Below are 27,862 nucleotides of genomic sequence, written 5' to 3'. Positions count from 1 at the left end.
GTGCAGAATTCTTTCTCCTCTTTCTTTCTCCTTCTTTTCTTTTTGGTGCTGGTTCTGGGGCTTGAACTCAGGGCCTGGATGCTGTCCCTGACCTTTGGTACTGAAAGCTAGTGCTCTACTACTACAGCCACAGCTCCCTCTCTGGTTTTGGGTGGTTAATTGGAGATAAGAGTCTCATGGCTTTCCTGCCTGAGCTGGCTTTGAACCATGATCCTCAGATGTTAGCCTCCCCATTAGTTAGGGTTACAGAGGTGAACCACTGTGCCTGGCTTATCTCCTTTCTATGTTTAAATCCACTCTGAAAATCTAGCACAATGCAAGGCTCAATAGCTGAGTGCATCCTTTACATGGCATTTGACACAGAACATTACATGCATTTCCTTCAGAAGCAAAGCATAGATGTAGTAATAGAGTGTACAAGGATCTACCATTGGGAATACTGAACATGAGGAGTCTGACTTCATGTTGTCTCTATCCAAGTGGTTTTAGAGGTTGATGTCAACTTTGGCTCTTTTTTTTCCCCCACAGCAGTACATTTTGTATGCTAATGCCTGCATTTGGTAACAAGTTTGTGAAGAAATTCCTCACAAAGTTTACATACACAGAGTTTGTACCACTGGCTACCTTAAGATAATTAAACAGAAATTACTTTTGCCAATTTGCTTATCGGTACTTTTCAAAATCATCATGGGTTGTCAATATCATCAGCCACCTAGTGTGGACATACCTGTTTGGTCTAAATCTGTAAGTTTATAATAGTGGGAGCTTTTCTTCTTAATAATATTGAAAAGGATGACATTGATCAGGATGCATTGCATTCATAAACTGCTTCATTGAATAGCAACTCCTTTGTACAATGACTGAAAGATAATTAAAAAATATATATATATATATATATATATTTAGAGCTGGGCACCGGTAGCTCACGCCTGTAATCCTAGCTACTGAGGAGGTTAAGATCTTAGGATCGCGATTCAAAGCCCGCCTGGACAGGAAAAACCGTGAAACTCTTATCTCCAATAAACCACCAGAAAACCAGAAGTGGTGCTGTGGCTCAAGTGGTAGAGCACTAGCCTTGAGCTGAAGAGCTGAGGGGCAGCGTTTGGGCTGAGAGTACAATCCCCATAACTAACTAATTTTTTTTAATGTTGAAGTGTGGTAGCCCACAGCTTAGCACACGGGAGGCTGAGACAAGAGGTTTGGGACAGTGAGTTCTAGTCTTTTGTTATTATTAGTTGCTGTTGAACAAAACAGTTGCCATTTAACAAAGCAGTTTATGAACACAATGCATCTTGATCAATGTCACCCCTTTCTACAATCTCCCCCATCCCACCCAACCCACTGAGTTCAACTCTTAAAATGCACACAAGCGTGCACGTGTGTGCGTACGCGCACACGCACATACACACACACACACACACACGGGGGGGGGGGATTTCCTATCAGTTTATGAATTTGGTCACTTCTTGATGATACTTGCTTTTCTCTTCTTTTTCCCCTGCTTGGTTAGCAAAGGGAAAGTCTGCTTTGGTGGTCTCATAAGTGTGTATGCATGCATGTGTATGGGGGGGATGTCTTCTTTTCTTCCCTTTCCCATCTTCCCTTTTCCCCCTCCCCCTCCTCCTTCCCTCTTCCTCCTCTTCCTCTTCCTCCTCCCTGTCCATGCAGGGGTTTAAATTTAGGGCCTCAAGCTTATTTGGCAAATGCTTTACTAGCAGATCGACATTCCCATCCTTCTTCTTTTTTCTTTTTTTATTTTGCTTGAACTTATTTTTCCAATAGGGTTAACTACCCCCAAAATGTCTCTTATTGTGATTTTCCTACATCAACTTCCTGAATGACTATGATTATAGGTGCGAGCAACCAGGCAAATCAGAGCTCTTCATGACCAACCACCCAGCCAAGTGATTCTTTTAGCTCCGTCTATATCTATTTATCTGCTGCCTTTACAATCATTTCTGTAGTCAATTTGAATGACTTCCAGAATATATTCATTTTAGAATAGAATCTTGAATTATATTGTATCTAAACAATTAAAAACATCAAACTGAACTATAAGCACACACTCTACCTTTAGGAATAGTGCTATTAAGTGCAAGGACCTACTTCTTAAATACAGTCTGAAGAATTAAGAAAACAGTACAGGGCTTAATGAGAAAAAAGTGTAGAAAATGAGTTTTAGGATCATTATGAAAGAATAAATTTATCTCTTAAAAATTCCTGTGTGTGTTATTACCATGTTGTTTTGATCAGCAGAAAACCAATGAAATCTTTTTCTAAAAACAAAACAAAGCAAAAACAGCAAAGCCTTTCTCCCCCTTTACATGGCAAGACTATGTCCTATAAATATTGTCATGAAACCTTGCTTCTGTCTAAATTGAGGATCCTTCTGGGAAGTAGAAAGTGGCCTTGAGGGCATGTTATGAAAGCTGGAAAAACTTGCAAGGATTGTCAGTGGGCTTGGCTCCTGGATGGGACCATGTGGACCAAAGCTGGCCCTCTGAGATCCTGCCAGGCACTCAAGAGAGAGGGCCTGTGTGTATAGATGGTTGTCTAAGACATAAACGTCTATACACATCTGTAAGGCTTTTTTTTTTTGCTGCTGTGGTTGGTCATAGGACTTGAACTCTATCGGGTTTTTATTGTTACTATAGGATATGCTCATTAAATCTGAATGTCATGCTATGTTTTGACTTCGAGTCCTAAATTACTGCGTGGCATTGATAGCAATTACAGATGATCCAAGTTGGTCATCTTGACTGGCTGGTCCTCATGGTGACTTTCTTTTCACAACTCAGATGATTGGTGGTTAAGGCAATTTAATTTTAAGTTAACTGCTTGCAGGATGTGATTCATGCTCAAGCAGATGTGTGAAATATACCCGAAGTGCAGCTATGTTTGCTTCTTCCACTGCTTCTTCACTGATCCAAGCTGCTGATGTGGTAGATCCATCTGGGGAAACCAATGCTTCAACAGGCCACTTCTTCCCTTGGAATCTTCCATGGCTCACAAAGTGTTGTATCTTCCTGGAAAGACTCCTCCTAGCCCACTTGTATAGCCATTTGGAGTCAATGCCACGAGTTCTATACCTTCCTAGAATAGCCATACATTCCTCTTCATACCCTTTTGTAGTTTTCTAGAACATTCCAGAACCTTCCACCTCCAAGAATTTGCATATTTTGCTCTATGACCAAGATATTCCTCTCCCATGGAAACTCCTGGCTTCTTTAGGTCTCTTCTCTTCTGGAATCCTATCATTGAGGCTGCCCTTTGCCATGTAGTCAATTTAAAATGCATCCCTTACCATTCTCACTCTTTGCCTTCTGCTTTTCGTTTTCACTTTTAACTCAGATTTCAGTTTGTTTGTTTGTTTTTTTGGGGGGGTCCAGTTGTGAGGCCTGAACTCTGGGCCTAGGTGCTGTCCCTCAGCTCTTCAGCTCAAGGCTAATGCTCTACCACTTGAGCCAGAGCGCCACTTCTGGCTTTTTTTCTTTTTGCTTATGTGGTGCTGAGGAATCGAACCCAGGGCCTCAGGCATGCAAGGCAAGTGCTCTACCACTGAGCCACCTTCCCAGCCCAACTCAGATTTCAGTTTAAAGAGCAGTTTTATATGCAAAGCTAATTTGAGTAAGAAGTACAGTTGTTCTCATGTTAATCTACCCTTTTCAGAAAACTCACTGGGGCAGTACATTTATGACAATCAATGTCTATATTCATGCTCATTATCAATCAAAGTACATAGCTTATGTGGTGGACAGAAAGGTCTGTCTACCACCTATCTGAAATGCTTGGTGCACCCTGGAATATATTAAGAATTATTCAGATACTTGCTTTCTATAGATATATGAGCTCAACGAGAATAGATGTGGGGTCACTCACCATTGTAGTGTGTGGAGCACCAAGAACAATGCCTTCATATGGTGGGGGTTCTAGTAGTATTGGTCATATGGATAATCAGTAAATCTCAAATTTAAGACTTTTTCCATCCTTCCCTCTATCCATCCTCCTTTCCTTCCTTGTTTTTGGACAAGGTCTCAGTGTGGCTTGTATTAGGTTGGCCTTTAAATTGTGATCATCCAGCCTCAGCTTCCCAGGTGCTGGGATTGCAGGCATGTACCACCATTCCTGCCTGAGATTGTATTATTTAATGATTTGTTCATTTATCAGGCACATTGAGTGAAACAAAAGAATGTTTAATAACAGTTTTTGAATTCATGACTTATGTAAAACCACATTTCAGCTGTGTTGTTTGGTCCAAGTTCAACTGTAATTTACTAGTGTAAACTGAAAAATAGCATTATTATTCCATCCCTCTGCATGGATTTTACTCAGATGTTGGTTAAAGCAATGTTAGAAGGAAAAGAAATCTCCTTATGATTTATGTGCAAATGTTTTATGACTATATCATATGTTAGGGGAAACTTCTAGAAGCAGAGAAAGATTAATGAAGCAAGGCCTCAATGGTGATGGACCTCAACTGGCTAATGATGATTCATTTCATGGTGTTAAATTTAAAAAACTAAATAAAATAGTCCTCTTTTGAAAGTGGCAGATGTGGAAAATCTCAGTGAAGACATAAAATAGGATGACAGAATTTTTTATTAGATGTATCCTCTTGTTCTAAACCAAAAAAAAAAGTTGAAACAAGAGGGCTTCTATCTTGTTGAGGAAGTATGGAAGGATGTACTTTGTGAAAAAGAAATATAACATCTTTGTGGATGAACATAATGTACATTAAGTGTGCAGATGTTCTTATAAACTTACCCATCATTGTTAACGTCAGATACCACAACAGTATATCCAAAATAAGATGCCATCTGCAAAAGAAAACCATAGGGTAATATATTTTGTCTAGAAGTCATTTTTATAGTCACTCTTAAACATTCTGGAGAGATGAATCTGATTGTGGCTACATTTTTGCATTTAAATTCATAAACTCTTGAACATGGTCTGGGTCTTTGAATCATTGAGTCTAACCCCTGACCCAATGAATAATTTTTCCCCTAATAGCCCTGACATCTGCTTGGATATTTTTTGGCTATGCTTAACAATCAGCCCATTCAATCTGTGGATGTTACTGTTTGAATGTTCTTTGCTACATGTGAACCTCCCATAACTTCTTGTATTTAGACCCATCTAATTCTGCCATCTTGAATCCACAGAATACACCAGATTTCAACTGCATATGAGGTCTCCTGGGAAAACATTTGTAGATGGTTCACCATACAGATCCCTATCCTCAGAGATATCGTGAGACACAGGATTTACATTTATCCCCTACTTTGGGTTCTACCTTGTTGAAACTTTAAAAACATTTTTAACTTTGGGAGACTTGTTGAGCTCACAGTTAATGAAACCTCACAAATCTTTTCTATAAGCAGTATAGCATAGTCATCTTACATTTTTGTCTCTGAAATTTTTTGTTTTGAATATGTATTCTCAGCATTTTTAATATTTTCAGATTTGACTTATCAATTCTGCTTAAAAATCATTTAATGAACATACAGTCCTCAAGAAAGTGTACTCCATGGAGGGAGATTTTAGTACATTTTGTTCTTCTCTCTGCAATATCAGAGCATCGTGTTAATGTAGATGCCAGGTGCCAAACCCTCTTTGCTGAGTGAGTGAGTAAACACTAGAGTTGGACCTGCTGTGCAAGCGATCCCTTCTTTCATCTCTTTTCTTTGTTGCAAACACAGATGGTGAAATTCTTACTCCATGATGGTAGTGTGGCTTTCACCCTGGGAAATTTTGCCATCTACACATTAAGTTCTAAGGCTAGGTAGTATTGAGGACAAGAAGTTATAGGAGCACTCAATTTAATATTGTTGAAAATAATTCCAATGATAAAAAGATACAAGAAAGAGATCTGGCCATAGCAATCTTGCTACATTTTTTTCTTTTATTGATTTCTTTTATCACATAAGCATATTAACTGCACACATTAATGGAGCTGTTATATTGTCATGTACGCATACTGCATATACTGGTTAGACCACCCTCTAAAGGGTATTGTTCAAAATTTACAAACTCTCTATCTTCAATCATCTCATTTCTCCATACCATCCATGAGAGTATCATAAAAGACATAAAACATCGGTTAAAAATCTCATGATAACAGGTAGTCTGAATCCCCCAAAGCATTCATTTAAAAACTCAATTAATCATGTAGACATGGCTCCCTTAGATGGTAAGACCATGTTCCATGATTAAAGAAGTGTAGCAAATCTCAGCAGGTCAAAATACCCAGACAAACAGTGACCTCAGATGCATCATATTTCTGCACAGGAGCAGTAAGATCCTGTTTTTCTGGACCCCAGCTCATGACAGTGGCTAAGAAGGAACGTCTATTCTCTAGAAGGAAGAGACCAGGACAATGGTGTGTAGGAATCCCCTGTAAAACTGAGGCTCATGGGAGGGATTTAATTACTTTGAAGAAGGGACACAGAAGCCAGGCCCACTCTGGCAGTTGCATGAGTCCTGGAAGAAGCCAGGGTTGTCTTACAGAAAGGAAGTACCAAGAACTGACCATCAGGCACTGAAAAACACCTACCATAGGACAAGTCTCGTCTCCCATCCCAGCCTTTTGCTTTTGAGGAACATAATGTGTGCTGTGAAGTCCTACTCAGTGCTAGCAACGAGAAAGATTATGCAAATTCTGCATACAACTGCAATCTAACCTGCTCTTTCAGATTCTTTCCTTCTTAGCACACATGGAGAAGCTAGGAAGCGCCGTGTGTGTTTCCTGATGTTTCAGTCTTTTCCTCCAATTTTCTGGGTTCTTAGCGATGGGTGTGATTTATTCCCTTCAATGCAATGTGTGTGCATATGTTTGCACATATGCTTACACACACACACACACACACACACACACACACACACACACAGTACTCTGCCGGCAGGAGCATGTGTCCTCCATGTTACTCTCTAGATGGCATTACAGAAACTAATCATCATCCCAGCTATTTCCCACCATGCAATGCTACTTTTCCCAAGGCTGCCACTTATCATGAGCAATTATGTAGTCACTTTAGCAAGACCTGGGTCTGTTCTACCCATGACCTCATTAACTCTCATTTTTAAGTGCAGCATAGAGTGACCAAGAAATTTTTACAAACAAGAAAATGGAATTCTCCCTTGGCAACCTGTAGGAAGGGGTTTCCTTAGCGGGCCTATCTCCTTGAAAGACAGAAGCTGGATACAGGCTGCTAAGATCAAAGTGTACACTTCTGACTGAATGTAGCTAAAACAACAAAACAAAACAAAAAACCTCTTGAAACTAGGGAGTTACTGATGAAGGCTGCTGGAAGATGCCTGCATCTTTTATTCTTAGCATCTACTTCTTGCTTGTTGGCTTGCTTATAGCTACTGTGGCCTGCATTGTGCTAATCAGACATGCCAAGTTGCTTCTGGTTGAGTCTTCCTAGGGGCTTTTAATGCCTTTGCATTAGAGATGCTGTGACCATACCATGTAAAAGCTTTGCCATCTACTCCCTTTAACACCCACACAACTATGTTATATAGTTAAAATATTTTTTCTTTACATCACTGATCACTGTCTGAAATTATCTTGAGGACTGCCCCACTTCATCTACAACTGATTGAGAGCTGGGATACTGCCCGAGGCCTTGTTTTGTTTTCACATTCCATACAACAATTTCTACCACAGAGTAGCTTCTTATTAAATATCTGAGTAAATGAATAAATGCCATGTTCATTAAAATACACTATTAGAACAGAGTGACATTTATCATTTTATATGAAAATATCTTTACCTGTTCACCAGTAAAATTCTGAATAAAGGTCATATCTGTTGAGTTAATGATTGAGACCTGAAATTACAGAAATTAGATAGGCATATAGTTAGATATACAATGGGTGGGTTTTTTTTTAAATTGCAACTTAAATCATTTAACATTTTTTGTGAAGAGTAATAAATAATCAGTCATATATAAAACATAAGCAAGCCCAAGAGAATGATCTAAACCAAAATTAAACTTTCTGTTTATGAGTGTCTAAGATATTTTTAGACATAACTTTCAGTGCATATATTTTGTAGGGAAGTAATAGTTGAATTCAATCACATTGAGAGCAATTGCCTTGATTATTGGTTAACTTAGTTAAGGTTTTTTTTGTCTAAAACTGCTTTGGTGCTTATAAAATTGGCATTTAGAGTTCTTTTCAATAAGTATACAAGTTTAAGGTACTAACCATATAGCAAGAATTGTTTTAGAAATATTTGAATATTATAATTATAGATATCATATTACATATAAATATTATATATATTATAAAGACTATCATTTTGGTAACTTTATGGCAACTAGTTGTAATGGGTTTAAAGAGTATCCAGCACAAATTCTATGTTTATGTGGAAACACAGAATAAGACTGTATTAGGATATAGTATTTGTAGAGGAAATTAGCTAAGGATCTTGAGATATGATCATCTTAGGCCCCAAGTCCTATGACTTATATTCTGATAAAAAGAGGAGAGGATACATATAGATACAGAGATGATAAAGTGAAGATGTCAGAGGTTGGAATGATGTTGCTACAAGCCAAGAAAAGAGTCACCAGAAGCTGGAAGGGGCAACAAGGAACTGCATCTAGATGCTTTGGAGGGAGCATGCACATACTCTTAACCTTTACTTCATATTAGTGGCCTCTGGGAACTAGGAGAGAATACACCTACATTGCATTAAGGCACAGTGTTTGTTGAAAATTATTATGGTAGTCTTAGCAAACCAAGACATTAGCAAAATAACATTGATGTTATTATTTCTACCATACCAGACATAGTAAAGTGTCAATGATGATAACAATGGCAGCCTCCACAATAATCCTACCTTTTACATGAGATCAGCTGTGGTATAGATTAGCTCTATAGTATGAGATCAATGAAGTCACTCAGAGCCCTAACTTAGATAGAGCCTAATGATTTTATTCTCCATTGTTACTGTCTTAATAATTTTTAATAAATGTTAATACTAATTTAATAATTATGCACCCCACATTTTAACTTTAAACTAGGCCCTACAATCCATGCAGATAATGGAGTGCATGGATCTAGGCAAATCTCACCTTTTCTTCCTGCATTGTAAGGGAATTCCCCAGTAAGTGGGGGAAATTCATGATTAAAGGAAAATTAAAAAGCCCTTAAAAATGGTATGGGAGAAAACATTTCTTTGTACCAGCAAGAAAGCATATTAGTGCTGTCTCTCAGTACTCACATATCCAAAATTCTGTGCTCCTCTGGGAACTCCAGCAACCAATTCTGAGGATAAAAATAGTCATTTTAGAAGGGGAATAACACTTATATTTTGAGCTATGTCACAAATAGATTGTAAAGACTGGATCTTTTAAATGGGTAGCCATTGAGTGGAGGGTTAGAAGTTGGAATTGAGGGCTTTTTACACTTACATTTTCATTTGATTTTATTGCAAACAACAGAAAATAGGAACCAAGGTTTTACTCTGAAACTTCTCAATTTATAAAGCAGCCTGAGCACAATTCCGCCTCTAGAACATCAGCCTGGCTTTTCAGGTTTGCGTGCATTTTATATGCTAAGCCTCTCATACTGTCGCTAGCCTTCAACATGGGACCATACTTGATACAGGCATAGAAATAAAGTTCTTGTCACCTAAACATGCTAAAACAATTTTGGTCACCCAAGGAAAGGCCACATATCATGGAGTATCAGAAGTGGGCCTTCTACAACTGTTGGCAGCAACTTAGGGGCAATTTGGAAGCCAAGATTTTCCCAAGAAGAAAGTTTCAGTGGCAGTGGAGACAACGTTGTGAGGAAGGATCAGAATATTCCCTTGGGCAGGGTACTGGCTTTAGATCAGAAAGCAGTGGTTCCTGTCTCAGGTCTGCCATACAACTGGGATAAATGACTGAATCTAGTTTCTTCTAATCATTTGCAATAGATGGGAGTTGGAGCAGCTGGTTTTTCAAGAGTATTTCTAGCTGGGTGCCAGTGCTTCATGCCTGTAATCCTAGCTACCCAGGAGGTTGAGATCTGAGGATCATAGTTTAAAGCCAATCCTGGCAGACCAATTTGTGAGACTCAATTTCAATGAACAATATGAGTTGGAATGAGTGAAAGTAAAGAATTACATGATCTGACTTCTGTTCTAGAGAAGCATTTTCATGATGGAGTTAGGGTAGACTACAGAAAGGTAAGAAGGATAGCAAGAAGATTAGGAAGATCAGTTAAAAAGTTACTACAGTCATAAAGGTGACAGATGATGGAAGCTACTTCAGTGTTAAAGGTGCGAGGTGATGAAAGTTTGGATTGGAGTAGAAGCTATGGACCAGGTAAGAAGTAGTCTAAACAGAGGTATTTATTTTGAGGGTTTAGAGAGCAGGATTTGCTTATGGATTGGACATGGGACATATAATAAGGGCCACATGCCAAGGCTGACTTCCAAGCTTTTTGGCTTGGGAAATCTGGAGGATGACAATGGTATTGGGTCACAACTGGGAGAATGACAATAGAGGACACCACACCTCTCAGTAGGGGAAGGTCAGATATCCAGTTACTGGCTCACTGAATTTGGAGTAGCTACTCAAGTAAAGTTGTTGAGCAGAGTTGGATCCATCAACCTGGAATTCACTCTAAGATGGGATGAGATGACCATGATGGAACTCAAACAGCAAGAACTAGTCAATGGATTTCATCCGGAGAAACTTCAAGCATGAATGAAATGAAAGAGCTGCCAAGGTTAAAGAAGCTAAGTGGAGAAATGAGGAGGGGTGAGTCATTCTGTTAGTCACGGAAGATGTGCAACATGGAGGCATGCGGATTGCTTAACAGGAGTTGCTGGAGTAGAACTAGGACCAACAGAGGGGATTAAGAGGAGGGATCTAAGGGCCTTTTGGCCAGAAAATGCAGGTGGAGAAGACTGTAGTTCTTTCAAAGCAGAGAAATACAGATGGGAAATGGAGGGTTGGGGAATAAGAGAATTTTTTTCTTTATATGGGAGAGATAACAGGAAGCCAGTAATCCTAGCTACTCAGGAGGCTGAGACCTAAGGACCATGGTTTGAAGCCAGCCCAGGCAGGAAAGTCCATGAGACTCTTATTTCTAATTAAGCACCAAAAAGCATGAAGTGTAGCTGTGGCTCAAATGGTAGAGTGCTAACTTTGAGGGGAAAAGAAACCAACAACAAAACCCAGAAACAAACCAAAAAACCCTCAGGGACAGCACCTAGGCCCTGAGTTCAAGCCCCAGGACTGGCATTAATTAAAAAAAAGCAGGAGAAGAAGAAAGAAAGAAAAAACAGTGTGATAGTGGAAATAATGGAGGAGAAAGAGGGAGAAATAGATAACTGAAATCGAAAAGCAAGAATTGCTAGAGTTTAATGGTTCTAAAGGAAATGGGATTTAAAAGTGCAAAGAGGAAGGTCAGCCTAGGACAGAATGTGGATCATTTATCTACCAAGAGGCAGGATAAAGCATGTTCTTGAAGAATAATACGAAGTCCAGCTAAATAAAGCCATCTGGATTGAGTCCCTAGCCACAAAGGTTTTCAGAATGGGTCATACACTGCCGAGTTTTCAATAACCTTTTGGGAGATGTGAATTAAATCTTCCTGACACTGGAAATAAATCAAAATTACAGTTTAGTTGGTTGATTTTAGGGTCATTCTTGTCAAGCAGAATGATCTGGGGGGGATTGTGCTACAAGATGCATGGAAAACACTATGTCTCCTGTCCTACAAACATTCAGAATTTAAAAACTAATCTGCTGTCACACACAGTAACCTTGGAGTTTTCAGTCTCTTATGACCACATCAGGGAAGAGCTGTTAAAGATATTCATAATCACTTATAAATAATAGGAATACTTTAATTGCTCAGGGTCTATGTCAAATTAGAATTGTCACTCAACTATAGAAATTTTCAGTCAGAAAAGAAAGTATGTTTTCCTTAGATCCATTCCAGCAACTCATAGTTATTCAGAAATTTCTTAATATCAACAATATGTTTAGGGAAAACAAATGGGTTCTTGACTTGGAAATTCATTACTTGGCTGTCCAATCCACTAATGAGAAGCAGAAAGATTAGCATTTATTGAAGGACTTTTATTTACTAAATTATGTTCCATGTGCAGCTATTTCCCTTAGCCTCTAAAAGGAGGCATTGGTAAACTGGGCTTAGATTTAGTCACTGTAGAGCTCATAGTTGATAGGCAGTTAGAAGCAAAAAACTTGACAGAAAAGTTGGTTAGTCTCATTGTATCTTCTTTCTTCTGCATCCATTCTGAGACTGGTTGGGGCCAGCTCACTATATCCAATTCCAAATTAAGAATGGAGGCACATAAGCCTTTTAAAGTAACAAACACACTTAAATCTGGAAGAAAGTTAGGGATCGTCGCAGCAGAATAGTATCAATACATAGAAACATTGAGTGTAATTATTAAAGGTTCAAGTCCAGTAAAGTCCTTTCGTGGACCAAGTCCAGAGGTCCAAGGACTCTAAAGTAACAACTCTACAAGTTAAAGACAGTAATTCTTTTTCATAGAGTCCTTACTCCTTCTTGTCTAATTACTTGTGAATATAGGAAGCCTTCAATTCCTCATGGACTAATGAACTGATTGTAATGTCCTTGATGGTGTTTTTATTTTAGGTATCTCCAAGTCACATAAAAAGGTGGAAGTGTTGTCTGAGTGTTTCTGATAGCTATTGTTAAGTTTCTGTTGTTTCTAATTATCCTAACCTAGCATGTGCTACTATAGATTACTACTAGTCTCCGTGGATCCATACTCAGTGCAGTTTAGAAAGAAAATAATTGGGCACAGTTTATCATTTCCTGCTGAATTGTTCCATAAGAGATTAGAAGGGTAGACTTTTTTGGGTGAAACTACTGGTATTTTCAATTCTGTGTTTGATGGCCCCTCAATCCTAGGTTTCTTTCCTATAGTTAATGCTAACTTATTATATAGCATGCATTGCTAATACAGTCTTATGATTATATAACACCAGCTCATTTATTCCTGAAAAAAGTAATATGAGATAGATGTACTATGGCCATCATTCCTGTTTTAGGAATGAAGAAATAGAAATTCCAAGATACTAGATAACCTGGGCAAAGTCTCAGAACTAAGAAATTCAGAGTGTAAATGCCAGAGGTTGGTCTCCAGATTCTATTCCTATAGTGACTCCAATATCTAGCCTTTCAATAGCTTGAAGAAAAATTAATAGAAAGAGATGCTCTTTAAGAGTTAGCTTGTATTTAAAAGAAAATAAACATTCTTTTTAAAACTCACATTTTCAACTTCTACCAAACTGCAAAAAGTTTATAAATTTTTGCTTGGAAGACCTTATCAAGACAAAACTCTTAAAGATCTGGAAAGACTCCTAGAGGTGACCAGGTAACATTTATACTTTATTGTTTATGAAATAGATAAAACACTTACTAAATGTAGTCAATGTTCATAGGAAACAAGATGGAAAATGCCATTTATTGATTGATGATGAGTTGAATCGATAAATATTATTAGGTAAATAGAAGTTACCGCTTACTACCTTGGGTAAGATAGTTATTTTTTTTGTTCATTTTCTCATGTGATCTTCAGAATAATATTTTGAGTTAGGTAGTATTAATAGTAAAAGGTAATTACCACTAAATCATTAGTATTTTATGTATGATTATTCTTTAATGCTGAATAATAGTTAAATGAAAGCAAATAATAATCATGGAGGGTCTCATATCCTAAGTAATATAGCAGCAGTGAAGTTAGAAGTTGAATCTATGTGGGTCTTGACTCCAATAGCTTAGAATGTCATAAGAATCCATTGGGAGCAAAACAGAATCTAGTCTGTGAGAGAGAAAAATAGGAAGTGTGTATACATGTTAAGGAGACAGATATGAGCATAAAAGTGCCACATAAAACACATTCTTCACTACCCTCATCTGGCCAGTGATCTGCCAGTGTGATTTCTCTTCCTCTCATTGTTCTTCTACTCCTTTCTCTTTTTTTTGTGCTTTCTAGATCACAAGCACGATTGTATTATATTTACTCCTCTGCTTCAATATTTCATGGCTTCTGTCTTGCATGTTGCATAAATTCAATTCCTTTCCATGGCCTGTAAAACCCAGTGCATCTGGGTCCTGCTCCTCTTATCAGTATCAAATTAGATAGATTTCCTGGACCATTCTACTCTTTTACACACCTTACCAGATAAAAGCTGGGTATTTTGTCTGGACCTTCCCTCATCCTTCACAGATTCATTTCAATGTCACCCTCACATTCCTTTGTCGTAGTACTTTACAGAGTTTTGAAGTATTATTTTGTGTTCAGTATTTAATGTCTATCAGACCTAGTAGATTGTAAATTTTGAGATTAAGCATCATTTGTGCATGCTCCACCCTTAACAAAGAGCCTGGCTCATAGTCGGTGTGCAAAAATGTTTGACAAGTAGATGAATGGCAAGTGCCTTCGGAAAGTAAGAAGTGACGGGGGTCTAACAGTTTATAGAAGGATGTGAAAGTTTATTTTAGGAGATGATGGCATTTGAAATTGGCTTATAAATTAAGCTAGAGCGCTTGGCCATTGGAAGATGGGGCCCGATACAGGATTTAAGGATTGAAAACAGAACTTTCAACCTCAGGATTGAAAATAGAAAGTGGGAGGGGAGTATACATGAGAAATTCATTTGTTATTTTGGGATTGAGCATGTCCAAAGCTGAAAAGGAACATTTTCTGGTATATTGGATGGACTGGGTAGGGAGAATAGTTCTGGAGACTTATAATTTGAGATTTTGAAATTAAAGTAAAAAAAAAAAAGAAAACTAAGAAAAAAATGAGGGCTCATGCTGGGTACTGGTGGCTCACACCTGTAATCCTTGCTACTCAGGAGGCTGAGATCTGAGGATTGTGGTTAAAACCATTCTGGGCTGGAAAGACCATGACACTCTGATCTCCAATTAACCAACACAAAGAAGGAAGTTGACATGTAGCTCAAGTGGTAGAGTCTTACTAGCTCAGGGACAGTATTCAGACCCTAAGTTCAAGTCCCAAGACTGGTGCATGCACTCATACACACACATACACACACACACACACACACACACACACACACACACACACACACACACACACACACACACACACAAACACAAAGAGGGATTTCAAATGTCCAAATCAGATCTGTTTCTAGGAACACAACTATTGTCTAAGTCTATATACTTTTCATTCATAACACTACTACTACTGCTCTAATATTTTACTTAACTAGATAATTATTGATTCTTCATAGTCAATGAGGTTTAAAATGCACCAAAATATATATTATTTTTAAGAATACTATCATTTACATTCTATTTCTGTACAGTTTTCTTATTTTTCTTAAGACTACTATATTTCCATTCTATTTCTATACATTTTCTAGAATGAGAAGGGTGATTTTATGACATTCTACTTTTCCTTATGCTATTTAAAAATTATTTTTGCATTCTATGGGTGGGGATTTTATTAATCCATCTCCACATATATTTATGTTGTATTTCAAACAATCTGATCCCTTTATCACACTCCCTTCCTCCCATTCCCTTCCCTGAAAAACATCCCCAATAGGTTTCTTTATTTCATTTTCATATCTCTATGCATGTTTAAATGACGTAAGTTCAATTTCTTTTACCTTGTTGAGAGTCCCCAGTAAATTCTCCAGCAGCAACTGAGTATCCTATTGTAAGGTTAAGAAAAAAAATAGACAAATCATGACTTAATAAATGAGTTTTTCCTAGAGAAAAAAACTGCAATGGTATAGTTTTATTAAGAAATCTCTACACATATTATAAAAATTAGAGACTGTAAAGTAAAATTTACCACACTGATATGCATACTTTAGTGCTAAATACTAAAGCCCAATAGATCTTAATACTGATCCTAAATGGGTACTGGGGAAAAAGTCAGATTCTGAGGTCAATTTTCAGAACATGAACACCATTAGCTGTAAATGGCAAATGATGCTTCTTAGCTTATTATTGTTGTTGTTGTTAAGTAGTTGGATAAAGGAGTTATAGTTTCATCAGTCAGGTTATGAGTTCAATGCTTCTTGGAGAGTGTCACCCCTTCCTTCATTCTCCATTTGGAATGTCTCTTGCTGATGTTCTAGTAAGAAGTCAGGATTATAATCATGTTGCTCTCCACATAATATTGATAATAGTCCTGCTAATTAATACCAAGTGTCTACTGCCAATATAGTATTTTTATTTTTATTTTTGTCGGTCATAGGGCTTGAACTCTGGGCCTGGGTGCTGTCCCTCAGCTCTTCAGCTCAAGGCGAGCACTCTACCACTTGAGTTACAGCACCATTTCTGGTTTTCTGGTGGTTTATTGGAGATAAGAGTTTCATGGACCTTCCTGCCTGGGCTGGCTTTGAACTGTGATCCTCAGATCTCAGCCTCCTAAGTAGCTAGGATTACAGGCGTGAGCCACCGGTGCCGGGCTGCCAGTATAGTATTTTATGTGTAAGTGCAAGTTACTGAGCCTACAAAGAACAGTTCAAAAACAAGCCAACAGAAAAGAGCTGCTCTATGTTTGTAAGCTACACATCATGATTGAAAACCACTTGTGTTACAAAGAAAACAAAATCCCAATAGTCACTAGAAAAGAAAATTTAAGGTGCTAAATAGTAGAAGTTAAATGAGGAATAGCATTTGCAGGCACATTTAACCTGTTTTTTGAGAAACCACAAATATCTTGAACAATGGCTCTCACCAAGGTACGTATCATCATAGGAAGCAGGAGCCACTTCTGTCTGCTTTTCTCCAGCAAGTTTTCTTAGAATATCTTTGAATGAATAGTTTGCAATGATATCTGCAACACTGGCAGTGATTACTTGACCTGTGTGGAAACAAACAAAATACATTAACTGAATAAATGCAAGAGGTTGGCCCTCCTCCAGCAAATATAGAACCCCACACACTGCTCTGGAAGTTACATTGATTTGCTTAAAGTACTAAAGTACTGCTCATCAGTAGAACTGCAAGACAAGTTGGTTACGGCTGAGTAGAACTTCCCATTCAGACAGGAGACCAGAATTGGTTTGTTGTTGTTGCTGGTGTTGGTGGTGGTTTTGTGGAGGGGAGGAAGGGGGGATCATTGGGCTTCACTCTGGACCTGGGAGCTGTCCCTCAGCATTTCATCTCAAGGCAAGCACTCTACCACTTGAGCCACAGCGCCACTTCTGGTTTTCTGGTAGTTAATTGAAGATAACAGTCTCACGGACTTTTCTGCCCGGGCTAGCTTTGAACTGCGATCCTCAGATCTCAGCCTCCTGAGTAGCTAGGATTACAGGCGTGAGTCACCAGTGACTGGCTAGTGATACAGTATTTTATATGTGTTTCTGCTGCTTTCAGCAGGCATAGATCCTACACCTTCAAAGATCAGAGCAGAGGTAATTCAAAATCATAATCAGAGTGGAAATCTGATCAGTGTAGAGATTATTTGTAGGTAAATAATCACAGTAAAGATAATTTGTAGGTAAAATTTATGTGATTTTTTTCTAGAACATTTAATTAGGAGGAAACTGAGATTATCTACCCAATTATGAGTCCTTATCAATGAGAAAAACTAGAACTAAAACTTTATATGATTTTTTTTAATTTTCAAGTAGCTTTTATGTTGTCATTTTCAAAGTTGTTGTTATAAAAATGACATACAGAAGTTACAGTTACATAATTCAGGTAAAGAGTGCAAGAGCAAAGAAAAAAGCCTCTTGTTTCCGTTTCCTAGAGTTCATTTTGATAAATATTGTTTTACATTTTCATGAATTCTTTTTTTTTTTTTTGATTCCGGTCGTGGGGCCTGAAATCTGGGCCTGGGTGCTGTCCCTCAACTCTTCAGCTCAAGGCTAGCACTCTACCACTTGAGCCACAGCACCACTTCCGGCTTTTTTTTTTTTTTTCTGCTTATGTGGTGCTGAGGAATCGAACCCAGGGCCTCAAGCATGCAAGGCAAGTGCTCTACCACTGAGCCACCTTCCCAGCCCTATTTTCATGAATTCTTTAAGTGGGTCACAATATTTTACTAATAAGATGTCGGCATTACCAAGAGTGACTTCTTTGGTCTTTTGATAAAATATTTTGAATTCTCAAAACACATCTAAATCACTTTACTCAGTAAAGACTAAACAAGATTATTGAACTTACAATCTCTGGGCCATTTACTTTTTATCCTAAACTACATAGAGAGAGTATACAATTATGATTGTAGGTAGAAGCTAGATTGAATATTCAGAATATTAACAATAACAAAAAAAGGAATCCATGGCTTCCCACAGTGGTATAAGACCTATGGCTAATCTTTACCAAATAAAGTCACTCTCCAAGTCTTGAGGTGTGATTACATTAGGCTAGACAAATATCTTAAAAGATAGTAGTTCTCTCCGTACAGTTTCTATGCATTCTCATAATTATTGTGGACATTTAAGGTGAAAATGTGATCTCATGTTGTTTTGGAAAGAACTGGAGAAATACTTTCAAAGCTAATATGTAACACCAATTTTATAACCAAATTTTTCTTTGGGAATTCACACATAGTTCCCACAGTCTTTGTGTTTGAAATCCAAAAACAATAATAATAAATCCATTAAACCAGACCATAAATAGTTCCCCATGACTGGCATTGAAATGGCTGTTCTGATATTAAGACAATGGTATTTACACATTTGTGGAAAATGTTGGTAAGATTTGCCAATTTTCTCTGGATTTAGCTCTCACATACACAGTGTCTTTGCTTGTTGCTTTTAGCTGAGTCTGAACACAGCACAATCCTCAGCCTGTATGAAGTTTTAAATTACATTTAGCAGTCAAATGTTTGCAGATGCCTTGACATGGCTAATTCTCAGCAAATCATTTGAATCAGACGTTGTTTTCTTCCTTTCCTTTTTTTTTTGTGCTGGTACGAGGCTTGAACTCAAGATTAGTTGAAGATAGGAGTCGCCACTTCCAGTTTTCTGGTGGTTAATTGGAGTTAAGAGTCTCACAGACTTTCCTGCCCAGGCTGGCTTTGAACTGAGATTCTCAGATCTCAGCCTCCTGAGTAGCTAGGATTACAGGCATGAGCTACTGGCTCCCAACTGGAGGTTAAACATTTATATAACTAAAGTGTTTCCGTGGAAACACTTAGATAGCCCAACACTTCCATACTCAATGCAATCAAGATCAGACTCACCAACTTTTCTCTCCAACCCACTCCGAACATATTTTCTTCCTGTTATCTCTGTCTTATTGAGTGGCACTCTGTTGCACAAGTTGGAGACATAAGCTTGACATACTCCCTCCCCCCCCCCAATGTTTATCCAGCCACAACGAGGCTATTTATTTTGCCTCCACAGTCTTTCACACTTTTTGCCTGCTTTTCGATCACCACTTGGAGAAGGTAATGTCTTTACCCAAAACATCTAGCTAATTGACCTTAGAAGCAGAAAAGTAGTTGACAGTCTCAAAACAACCTTATAACTAGCTTGCTGATGATTTACTTTTGTTGACTTTCCATGTTTTAGCCAGAGCAATCTTTTATAAAATAGTTATTATAAAGGTGATGTACAGAGGGGTTACGGTTACAATAGTCAGGTAAAGAGTACATTTCTGTTTGAACAATGTCACCCCTTCTTTCATTCTCTCCCAGTCTTTCCCTCCCATGCCCATCCACAAATTGTATAGCTCATTTCCCACATAGTGTCTATGGAATACCACCATTTGTTCACCCTTTGTCCCTCCATTTCTGTGCCCCACTTACCTCCCCCAGCCAGATAAATGAACAAATAAGATACAAAGGAAAGAAAAGAAAAACATCAACAAAGACAAAACCTTTTGTTCAGAGTGATCTTTTGTTCAGAGTGATCTTGAACTCAGGGCCTAGGTGGGTCTCTGAGTTTTTATGCTCAAGGCTGGTGCTCTACCACTTGAGCCACAACTCTACATTTGGCTTTTTTTTTTAGTGGTTAATTGTAGATAAGAATCCCATGGGGGCTGGGAAGGTGGCTTAACAGTAGAGCACTTGCCTTGCATGAATGAGGCCCTGGGTTCGATTCCTCAGCACCACATAAGCAAAAAGCAAAAGCCAGAAGTGGTGCTGTGGCTCAAGTGGTAGAGTGCTATCCTTGAGCTGAAGAGCTGAGGGACAGCGCCAGGCCCAGAATTCAGGCCCCACAACTGGATTCCCCCCTCCAAAAAATAAAAAGAATCCCATGGATTTTCCTGCCCAGATGGGCTTTCAACCACAACCCACAGATCTCAGCCTCCTGAGTAGCTAGGATTACAGGTGTGAGCTACTGGCACCTGGCTCAGACATGCTTTTCATCTCTGCTAAAAGTACGTACCTTGCCAGTAAAAGCTTCCAGGCCCTCCTACTACAAGGTCTCCATTCTGCAAAACAGAAATGGCAGCAAGAACAAGTGAAAAAGAAACACAAAAGAAACTTTAAACTGTGATAAGTTATTGCTAGTAAGCATTGCTCTAACAATTTGTTATGCCATATTGCTCAAAAGCATTTTTAGTTTCAAAGAGGTCCTAATATCAGACAACTCACATCGGGTCATGTTCTTTCCTTTTGTTGTTTTCAATTATCTAGTGTGTTATCACGTTGTATGATTTAACTTTGGTAGGCAAGTTGAACTCTCCCCCCTTGAGGATAGGTAAGTTCAGCTTTTTGGCAATGACGCTGGTAATCACAATGTCTACATGTTTAATGATGTACAATTTAGCAGGAATGGTCTTTTGAAAAAGGTTTGTGATTTTAAAAAAAGGAAATTTTGTTCTAATTTATTTTCAAGGCCATACTTGTGCCTATTATGTTTCCTACATACATCTTTGCAGGAGAGAAAGCACACCAGGACATTTAAACATTTTTTTAAACCTACTTATAGCCTTCTTTCTGTACTCCCTAAATCTGTAACTTGCAGGGCAAAAATTAAAATAAAAAAGCAATGATAGAAATATGGCAACTAGACAGTAGAACAGAACAGACTTTGAAATTTGTTCACACTATTTCCAAAACCATACAGTCACCATCCTTTATATTTGCACTAGGTGTCTGTTTTTAATTTTGTTAAAAGGTAGTGAATTTTAATATCAGGAGTATTAAATGAAACCATTCGATTACGGGTAAGAGATAAAACAATGGATAGTTTCTTGTGATCTTTTCAGAAACTGATTTCCATGAGTTTTTTTGTTTACAAATAATTTCTCCATGAGGTGAGAAGACTATAGATTTCAATCATATATATTTAGTATGGAGTTGCATGTGTATTATGTAATATAAATGGAAAAAAATCAAACAGAAAACATAAAGGAGTTGCCAGATGTGACTAGATATGTATGTACATAAAGTCTCTGATGGTTGCTATTGTTGAAGAGCTTGAGGAATGAAGATAGTATGCAAATAACAGCAGCAACAACAAAAAGTCACATTAAATATTAGAAGTCACCTTATAAAAATCCAGACTAAATCCTGCTTGGCAGTAGCCTTGGCCTTCAGGATCCACATTGCCTGGAATAATCAAAACATTCAGATGTAACAATGTCATTCTTTTGAAAGTGTATTTTAATAGCCAGTTCAGAATATTCTGTTGTTTTCTCTATATGATTCCTAAATTTAAAATGATTAAGACGTACTTGGTATTTATTTAAAAACTTAATTCCAGGGAATTAAAAAATATACTTCTGTGTCTATTTTTAGTCCAAGTAGCAATGTCACTCTACAGTAATATCAACAGAAATAATTTTTTTTAAGGTTGTGTGTTTAAGGGGGAGAAGAGTGTTGCTCCTGTGGCTTGAACTCAGGGTTTGGGCATTGCTGTTCCTGAGGTTTTTTGCTCAAGGCTAGCATTCTGCCAATTGAACCCCAGCTCTACTTCCTGATTTTTGGTGGTTAATCAGAGATAAGAGTTTCTTGGGGTTTCCTGGCTGGCCTGGCTTTGAACTGTGATATTCAGATCTCAGCTTCCTGAGTGATGAGGATTATAGGAAAGAGCCACTATTTTTTTTTAAAGTGCCCATATTTTTTTTTAAAGCTTATTGTATTGGTTTGTCTTTTAATATGTTGAGCACAAACTAGTATATGTTTAGGGAAAACATCAAAGAGCAAGAATTTATATTGGGTTTTACAATTCATTCATTCAAAGAGGTAAAATCTCCATCATCTGACTGGATTCCAAATTCTCCACTGGGGCTAGGTGCCATCATACCTGCAATCCTTGCTACTCAGGAGGCTGAGATCTGAGGATCGTGGTTCAAAGGAAACCAGAAGTAGAGCTGTGGTTCAAAGCGTACAGTGCTAGCCTTGAGCAAAAGAACTCAAGAACAGTGTCCAGGTACTGAGTCCAAGCCCCAGAACTGGCACGCAAGTACACGTGTGTGCGCCCTTGCACACACACACACACACACACACACACACACACACACACAAACTGTCCCTTTGACAGTTGCCTCTCTTCTTGGCCACCAATTCTATGATTTCCAGCAGATGGTAGCTTGAGACAGACCATCTGTAGGCAAGGTTTCCAATGGAGGCAAGACAAACATTTCTATTTTTATTCTTTCTAACAAGAACTTCATTTTAAATTATGCTATTAAGATATATTATGCAAAGTGGAAAATTACATTTCTGATTATAAGGACTTTGCAATGCTAATGTTCACAACAGATAAAACTATCTGACGTGGCTTATATATTTTTACCCTATCCAATGAAATTCATTAACTGACTATCCAATAATATCTGACCATGTACTGCTATGAACTATACACAGGCAAACATCAGGATTCCAAGGGTACTGTTATCAATATTCTTAGGGAATTAAGACTACAAATTTGAATGGTAGAAGGGGTGACGTGGATCAAGATGCATTGTACACGTAAATTGACATCTTGAATTGAAAGCCCCTTGTACAACTAAAGATAGTCAAATAAATAAATGACATGATTACAAATTTACTATTTATAACATTTGATGAAAGAGTTTCTATCATTTCTGAAGTGTTTAAAGGATAGCCCAAATCTGGTTGAGTAGTTAAGTGATATTCTTAGACAGAAAAATGATAATAATTTTTCTCTTATCAAGGCTGTGACTGGATGGAAACTAAAGGGAAAGGGTGGGACAGGAAATGGATATCCTCACAGGAAACATTTATAGGCTAGGCTGGGCTTGTTGCAGATGTTTTTAAATGGATCTGTGCCTTCCAGTTTTCCTAGAACATATCTTCCTCTCTCTGTCTCCTCCCCTCCCCTCCCCTCCCCTCCCCTCCCCTCTCCTCTCTTTTCCTCAGAACTTAGTTGATTTTATTTAGCTCTGCCATCATCAATTCTTTCCAGATGCTCCCTTCATTTTGTAAAATTACCTTTCTATCCCATTCAGTCCATGTTAACAAAGTTCATTCCTTCTTTTACAACCACACATTATGCTTTCTGGTTATGAATTTTGTAAGGTTTGCCTAAAAGCTGAAATGTACAACTTCAAAGTTTTTTTTATAAGTTCAGGGATGAAAACAGTTTTACACATCCAAAAATATATGTGAATAGGTAATATACTGCTATATGAACATGAGTGTATTACACTGAGTATATTTAATAAGCGTATAATCCTTCTTAAAATCCATCCAAAAATCAATTCTTTTTTACTCTTAATATTGTGCATTATTCAGAGGAAAGAAATATGACCATTCTTTGAAGTTGTTTCCCTTTAAAGCAGGAAACTGAAAAAATTAAGGGAAAATACTCCGTAAAAATCATTAGAAAAAAAAAAAACACAACTTGGCCAGGCGCCGGTGGCTCAAACCTGTAACCCTAGCTACTGAGGAGGCTGAGAACTGTGGATAGCAGTTCAAAGCCAGCCCAGGCAGAAAAGTCTGTGAGACTCTTATCTCCAATTAACCACTAGAAAACCAGAAGTGGTGCTCTGGCTCAAGCGGTAGAGCGTTCGCCTTGAGCTGAAGAGTGCAGGGACAGCGCCCAGGCCCAGAGTTCAAGCCCCACGACCGACAAAAAAAAAACTTGAAATGTTTATTTGGAGGAGCAATTTTAGTAGGTGCTGAGTTATTTCTCCCGCAAAGCCATTCCTTTTTTTCCCATGTTGAATTCTAACTTATGAGAACTGAAGGAATCTTTCTTCCTGATGTTTCAGAATGTTTGTATACTTTATAATTATGTCTCAGAGTAAAATTGGGAACCCAGAGTTGTACACTGTTCATTCACTACCATTTGTTGACTTTCAAAGTAGAACTGAAGAGTGTGTGAAATATCCTCCTCACCTGAATTATGAATGAGTTTCAAAGCCAAAGGCATACCATTAATATAAATGAGCAAGTTGGCTCCCATATTGCTCACAGTATCTGTGGAGTGGGTTTAGGCTGTAGCATTAACATAAGCGGGAAGGACTTAAATTCTCTTTTGAAAATAATCTCCCTGATGTCCTTGTTCTGTGAAATCAACCATATGCTCACGAACAAGCTGGCTTTGTGTTAATGAACTGTGATTTCTTAGTCAGGACAGGAAGTCTGGGAAGTCTGCTCTTTGGATGATGTGAAGAGATAGAAGTGGAGGATGGACCCCTCTTTTGACAAACTATAGCTTGCTGTTATTGGAAAGCTCTGGAGCTAAATTTCTGCTTCAAGGAAGAAAAGTAACTTACTGTTTCTACAAGGCGAGTATTCTGCATATGCGCTGAAATTCTGAATTGCTACATAGCAAGTGCCAACTGGGTCCCTTTCTGGTGTTGGTTTCAGAGTTCTCCAGTGATACAAAGGAGCACAGGCCTATGAGACATAAAAGGCAGCAAACAGGTATTTGGCATAGTGTTCTAGTACAGTAGCTTGGTTCAAGCGATTGTTAGTGCACCTAAATTTATGACAAATTAGGTTCAGTTGCTAGGGAAATGTATTGGCCCCAATACCTCTGTAGTCAAAGCCCATCAAACTTCCAAAAGCTATGTTTAACTTTAATACACAGTGGAATTAACAAAAATTAAACATATACAAAGGATAGAGTTCTTCCCTCTAGAATTTTAAGTAAAAAGAAAATAACTTCCTGAAATCAAGGGACTTATATTTCATTTTCATTTCTTTTTTTTACTCCCCAAATTGGACTTACCTAAAAGCAAATGGTAGTTCAAATAGCAAACGAAGTAAGGTGAGGTCTTACAATGAGGACTAGTCCTTTCTCTAGTGTTGCTTTCAAAAGCACATTTTCAAATCGGAGGATGTAGGTTCCTCTACTTTACCACTGAAGTTGCTTCTTAAGAAGTTTTCATTGTTGGCCTGGTAATTAGGGGATGGCTTCATTTTCAGTCATGGAAATGACTTTTTCATGATTTTTGTTGTTGGCAAAACTGAAGGTAAAGGAGCCTCTTACAGCCATTTTAGAAGAGCTGGAGGCAGGCCATTCCAAAGGCCTGTTAATGACTACCAATGTGTTCAAGTCTTTGATGGTGGATATGAGATGTCTTTGTGCTAAGAAATCCTTCTGAAGACTCTAAGTAGCTCAGGCAGCTTTTCTAAGGAAAGTAAGTTACCTGGGTCATTCTACAACTACATCCTCAATTCTAAAAGGTCAATAAAACAATCAAAAACCTGCAGTGGTAGAAAAGTTCTGTGTTTAATACAGAATGATAAAGTAGGTAGGGGTGAATCTCATACATTGGAGCTTCTTTTGGAATTGATTGAGCTGGCAAGAACACTTCACATAGAGCTTTGCCTGTAAAATTTGCTTTGTGTCAAATTAAATTCAGCACATGCACGCTGGATAAATGTTAAAACATAAGTTTACAAGCATTAACAAACTCAAAGAATCAAGCAGTTAGTAGTTTAAAAAATCATTATTATTAAAGAAACTTTCCCATTTATTCTAAGCAAGATGTGATACCACCATAGATTTAAACATTCCTGTAATACTAATACCATTTTTCTGCTTAAATTTTAAGCAACTCTTTAAATCAGTTTTACACAATGAACTCTGCATCTCCTTACTATGTAATTTTTATTTTCCCATCTTTCTTAATCACTTCTGAAATATTTGAAAATATCAAACTGATTTTTTCCTGATCAACAATTTTATTTCCTACAGCTTTCACTATGTAAAATGTTTCAATTTTAAGCACCTGATTCCTTCAAAATGTCAACAAGTCTAATACTTTCCTATCTAAAAGGAGTTTTCTAGGCATGAGCATTAGAACATGTCAGTGTACCCAATAACCTCCCAGCAGTCCCATGGGTCTCAGACTCACCACGACTTTCCCTTTGTGAGCTTTCACCGTTGCTCCAAACCATTGATTGGACTTAAACTCTATGGGTTCTTTGGTTCCATTCACTTTGATCTTTCTATTGTCTGAAAAGGAGGATACAAATGATTAGTTGTCTGTAAAAATTGTCAGCTAACTAAAACAGTCATAAATCTGTAAATTAAAAGAAAAACCAAAGAACTAGGATATATACCTCTGTTGTGGATTCAGCTTTGTTGAATCCCGTATACATAATTTACCATATTACACAGTGTCATTCCTGAGTAAGGCAAGATCAAAGTATAGTGAAACAAACCACCAGGAAGCAGGTGGGTTCCAGTGGCTCATGCCTGTAAACCTAGCTACTCAGGATGCTGAGATCTGAGGATTGTGGTTCAAAGCCAGCCTGGGAAGGAAAATCTGTGAGACTCTAATCTCCAATTCACCACCAGAAAACTGGAATGCGGAGTCGCACTGTGGTTGAAAGTGGTAGTGCTAGCCTTGAACAAAACTGCTCAGAGACAGTTCCCAAGCCCTGAGTTCAAGCTCCATAACTGACAAAAAAAGAAAAGAAAAAAGAAAAAGAAAAACCTAATACCAGGAAGCAGGTACTTGAAAGGAGAGGGGTAAACAAATGAAGAGGAGAAGAGGGAGAGTACAGTCAAGAATCAAATGTATGTCCTACAAAATAAAAGTGGAGGAAGAGGTGGTTAGTGGAGGGATGGGTGAGAAAGTTGGGGTGACATTGATCGAGATACATTGCATTTACAAACTGCTTTGTTAAATGGCAACTCCCTTGTACAACTACTTAAAGATAACAAAAACACCAATTCTAAAGCCTGGCGATGATGGCTCACGTCTGTAATCCTAGCTACTCAGGAGGCTGAGATCTGAGGATCACAGTTCAAAGCCAGCCTGGGCAGGAAAAGATGTGAAACTCTTATGTCCAATAATCCACCAGGAAACCGGAAGTGGTACTGTGACTCAAGTGGTAGAGCGCTAGCCTTGAGCTGAAGAGCTGTGGGACAGTGCTCAGGGCCAGAGTTCAAGCCCCATGAGCGACAAAAAAATAAAAATAAAAATAAATAAATAAACACCACTTCTGGGAAAAAAAGTGTTTCAATTAGAAGGAATAACTTCAGGAAGAGCTATTATATAGGATGGGTGACAACAGCTATTAGTCAGATGCAGATAGAAATTACTCAGAAACATCACTTTTGGGGTGATGTTAAGGATCAAAGGAAGCATCTCATGAATTTTAGAGAGAATTCCACCAGTGAAATGAACTCCAGTTCTGGGAACAGATTTTTAAGTACTCTCATCAAAGGAAAAACTAAAGGCAAATGTGTTGGGTGGTATATTAATTAGCTTGATTTAATTCCTCCAAAGCACTGCATTGTGTAGAATAAATACATGTAAGTTGTATTTGCCTATTGAAAAGGTATTTGAGAGGTGGGTGTTAGTGACTTATGCCTGTAATCCTCATTACTTGGGAGGCTGAAATCAGAGATTCGCAGTTCAAAGTGAGCCCAAGCAGGAAAGTTTGTTGGACTTTTACCTCCAATTAACCACCAAAAAGCCAGAAATAGAGCTATGGCTCAAGTGGTAGAACACTAGCCTTGAGCAAAAAACCTCA

At 38.1% G+C, this 27,862-nt stretch overlaps 1 protein-coding gene across 1 annotated transcript in view; it reads right to left on the bottom strand.

Annotated features, from left to right (window-relative positions):
• Positions 1 to 27,862, bottom strand: part of Itga8 (integrin subunit alpha 8) — a 167,889-nt gene that overhangs the window by 114,259 nt on the left and 25,768 nt on the right. The window contains exons 3-11 of the mRNA XM_042686085.1: positions 26,233 to 26,333; positions 24,643 to 24,766; positions 21,444 to 21,505; positions 20,337 to 20,382; positions 16,730 to 16,855; positions 15,648 to 15,692; positions 9,233 to 9,276; positions 7,776 to 7,832; positions 4,765 to 4,817 (exon numbers count right to left, since the gene is read on the bottom strand). Of these exons, the coding sequence (XP_042542019.1) occupies positions 4,765 to 4,817; positions 7,776 to 7,832; positions 9,233 to 9,276; positions 15,648 to 15,692; positions 16,730 to 16,855; positions 20,337 to 20,382; positions 21,444 to 21,505; positions 24,643 to 24,766; positions 26,233 to 26,333 (658 nt within the window). The remainder of the gene's footprint in view (positions 1 to 4,764; positions 4,818 to 7,775; positions 7,833 to 9,232; positions 9,277 to 15,647; positions 15,693 to 16,729; positions 16,856 to 20,336; positions 20,383 to 21,443; positions 21,506 to 24,642; positions 24,767 to 26,232; positions 26,334 to 27,862) is intronic.

This window comes from Dipodomys spectabilis, unplaced genomic scaffold (genome assembly GCF_019054845.1).
Source record: "Dipodomys spectabilis isolate Male_0828 unplaced genomic scaffold, ASM1905484v1 ptg000096l, whole genome shotgun sequence".
Classification (NCBI taxonomy): Eukaryota; Metazoa; Chordata; class Mammalia; order Rodentia; family Heteromyidae; genus Dipodomys; species Dipodomys spectabilis.
Note: the sequence above shows the minus strand (reverse complement) of the source record. Positions and strands in the feature narration are given on the sequence as shown.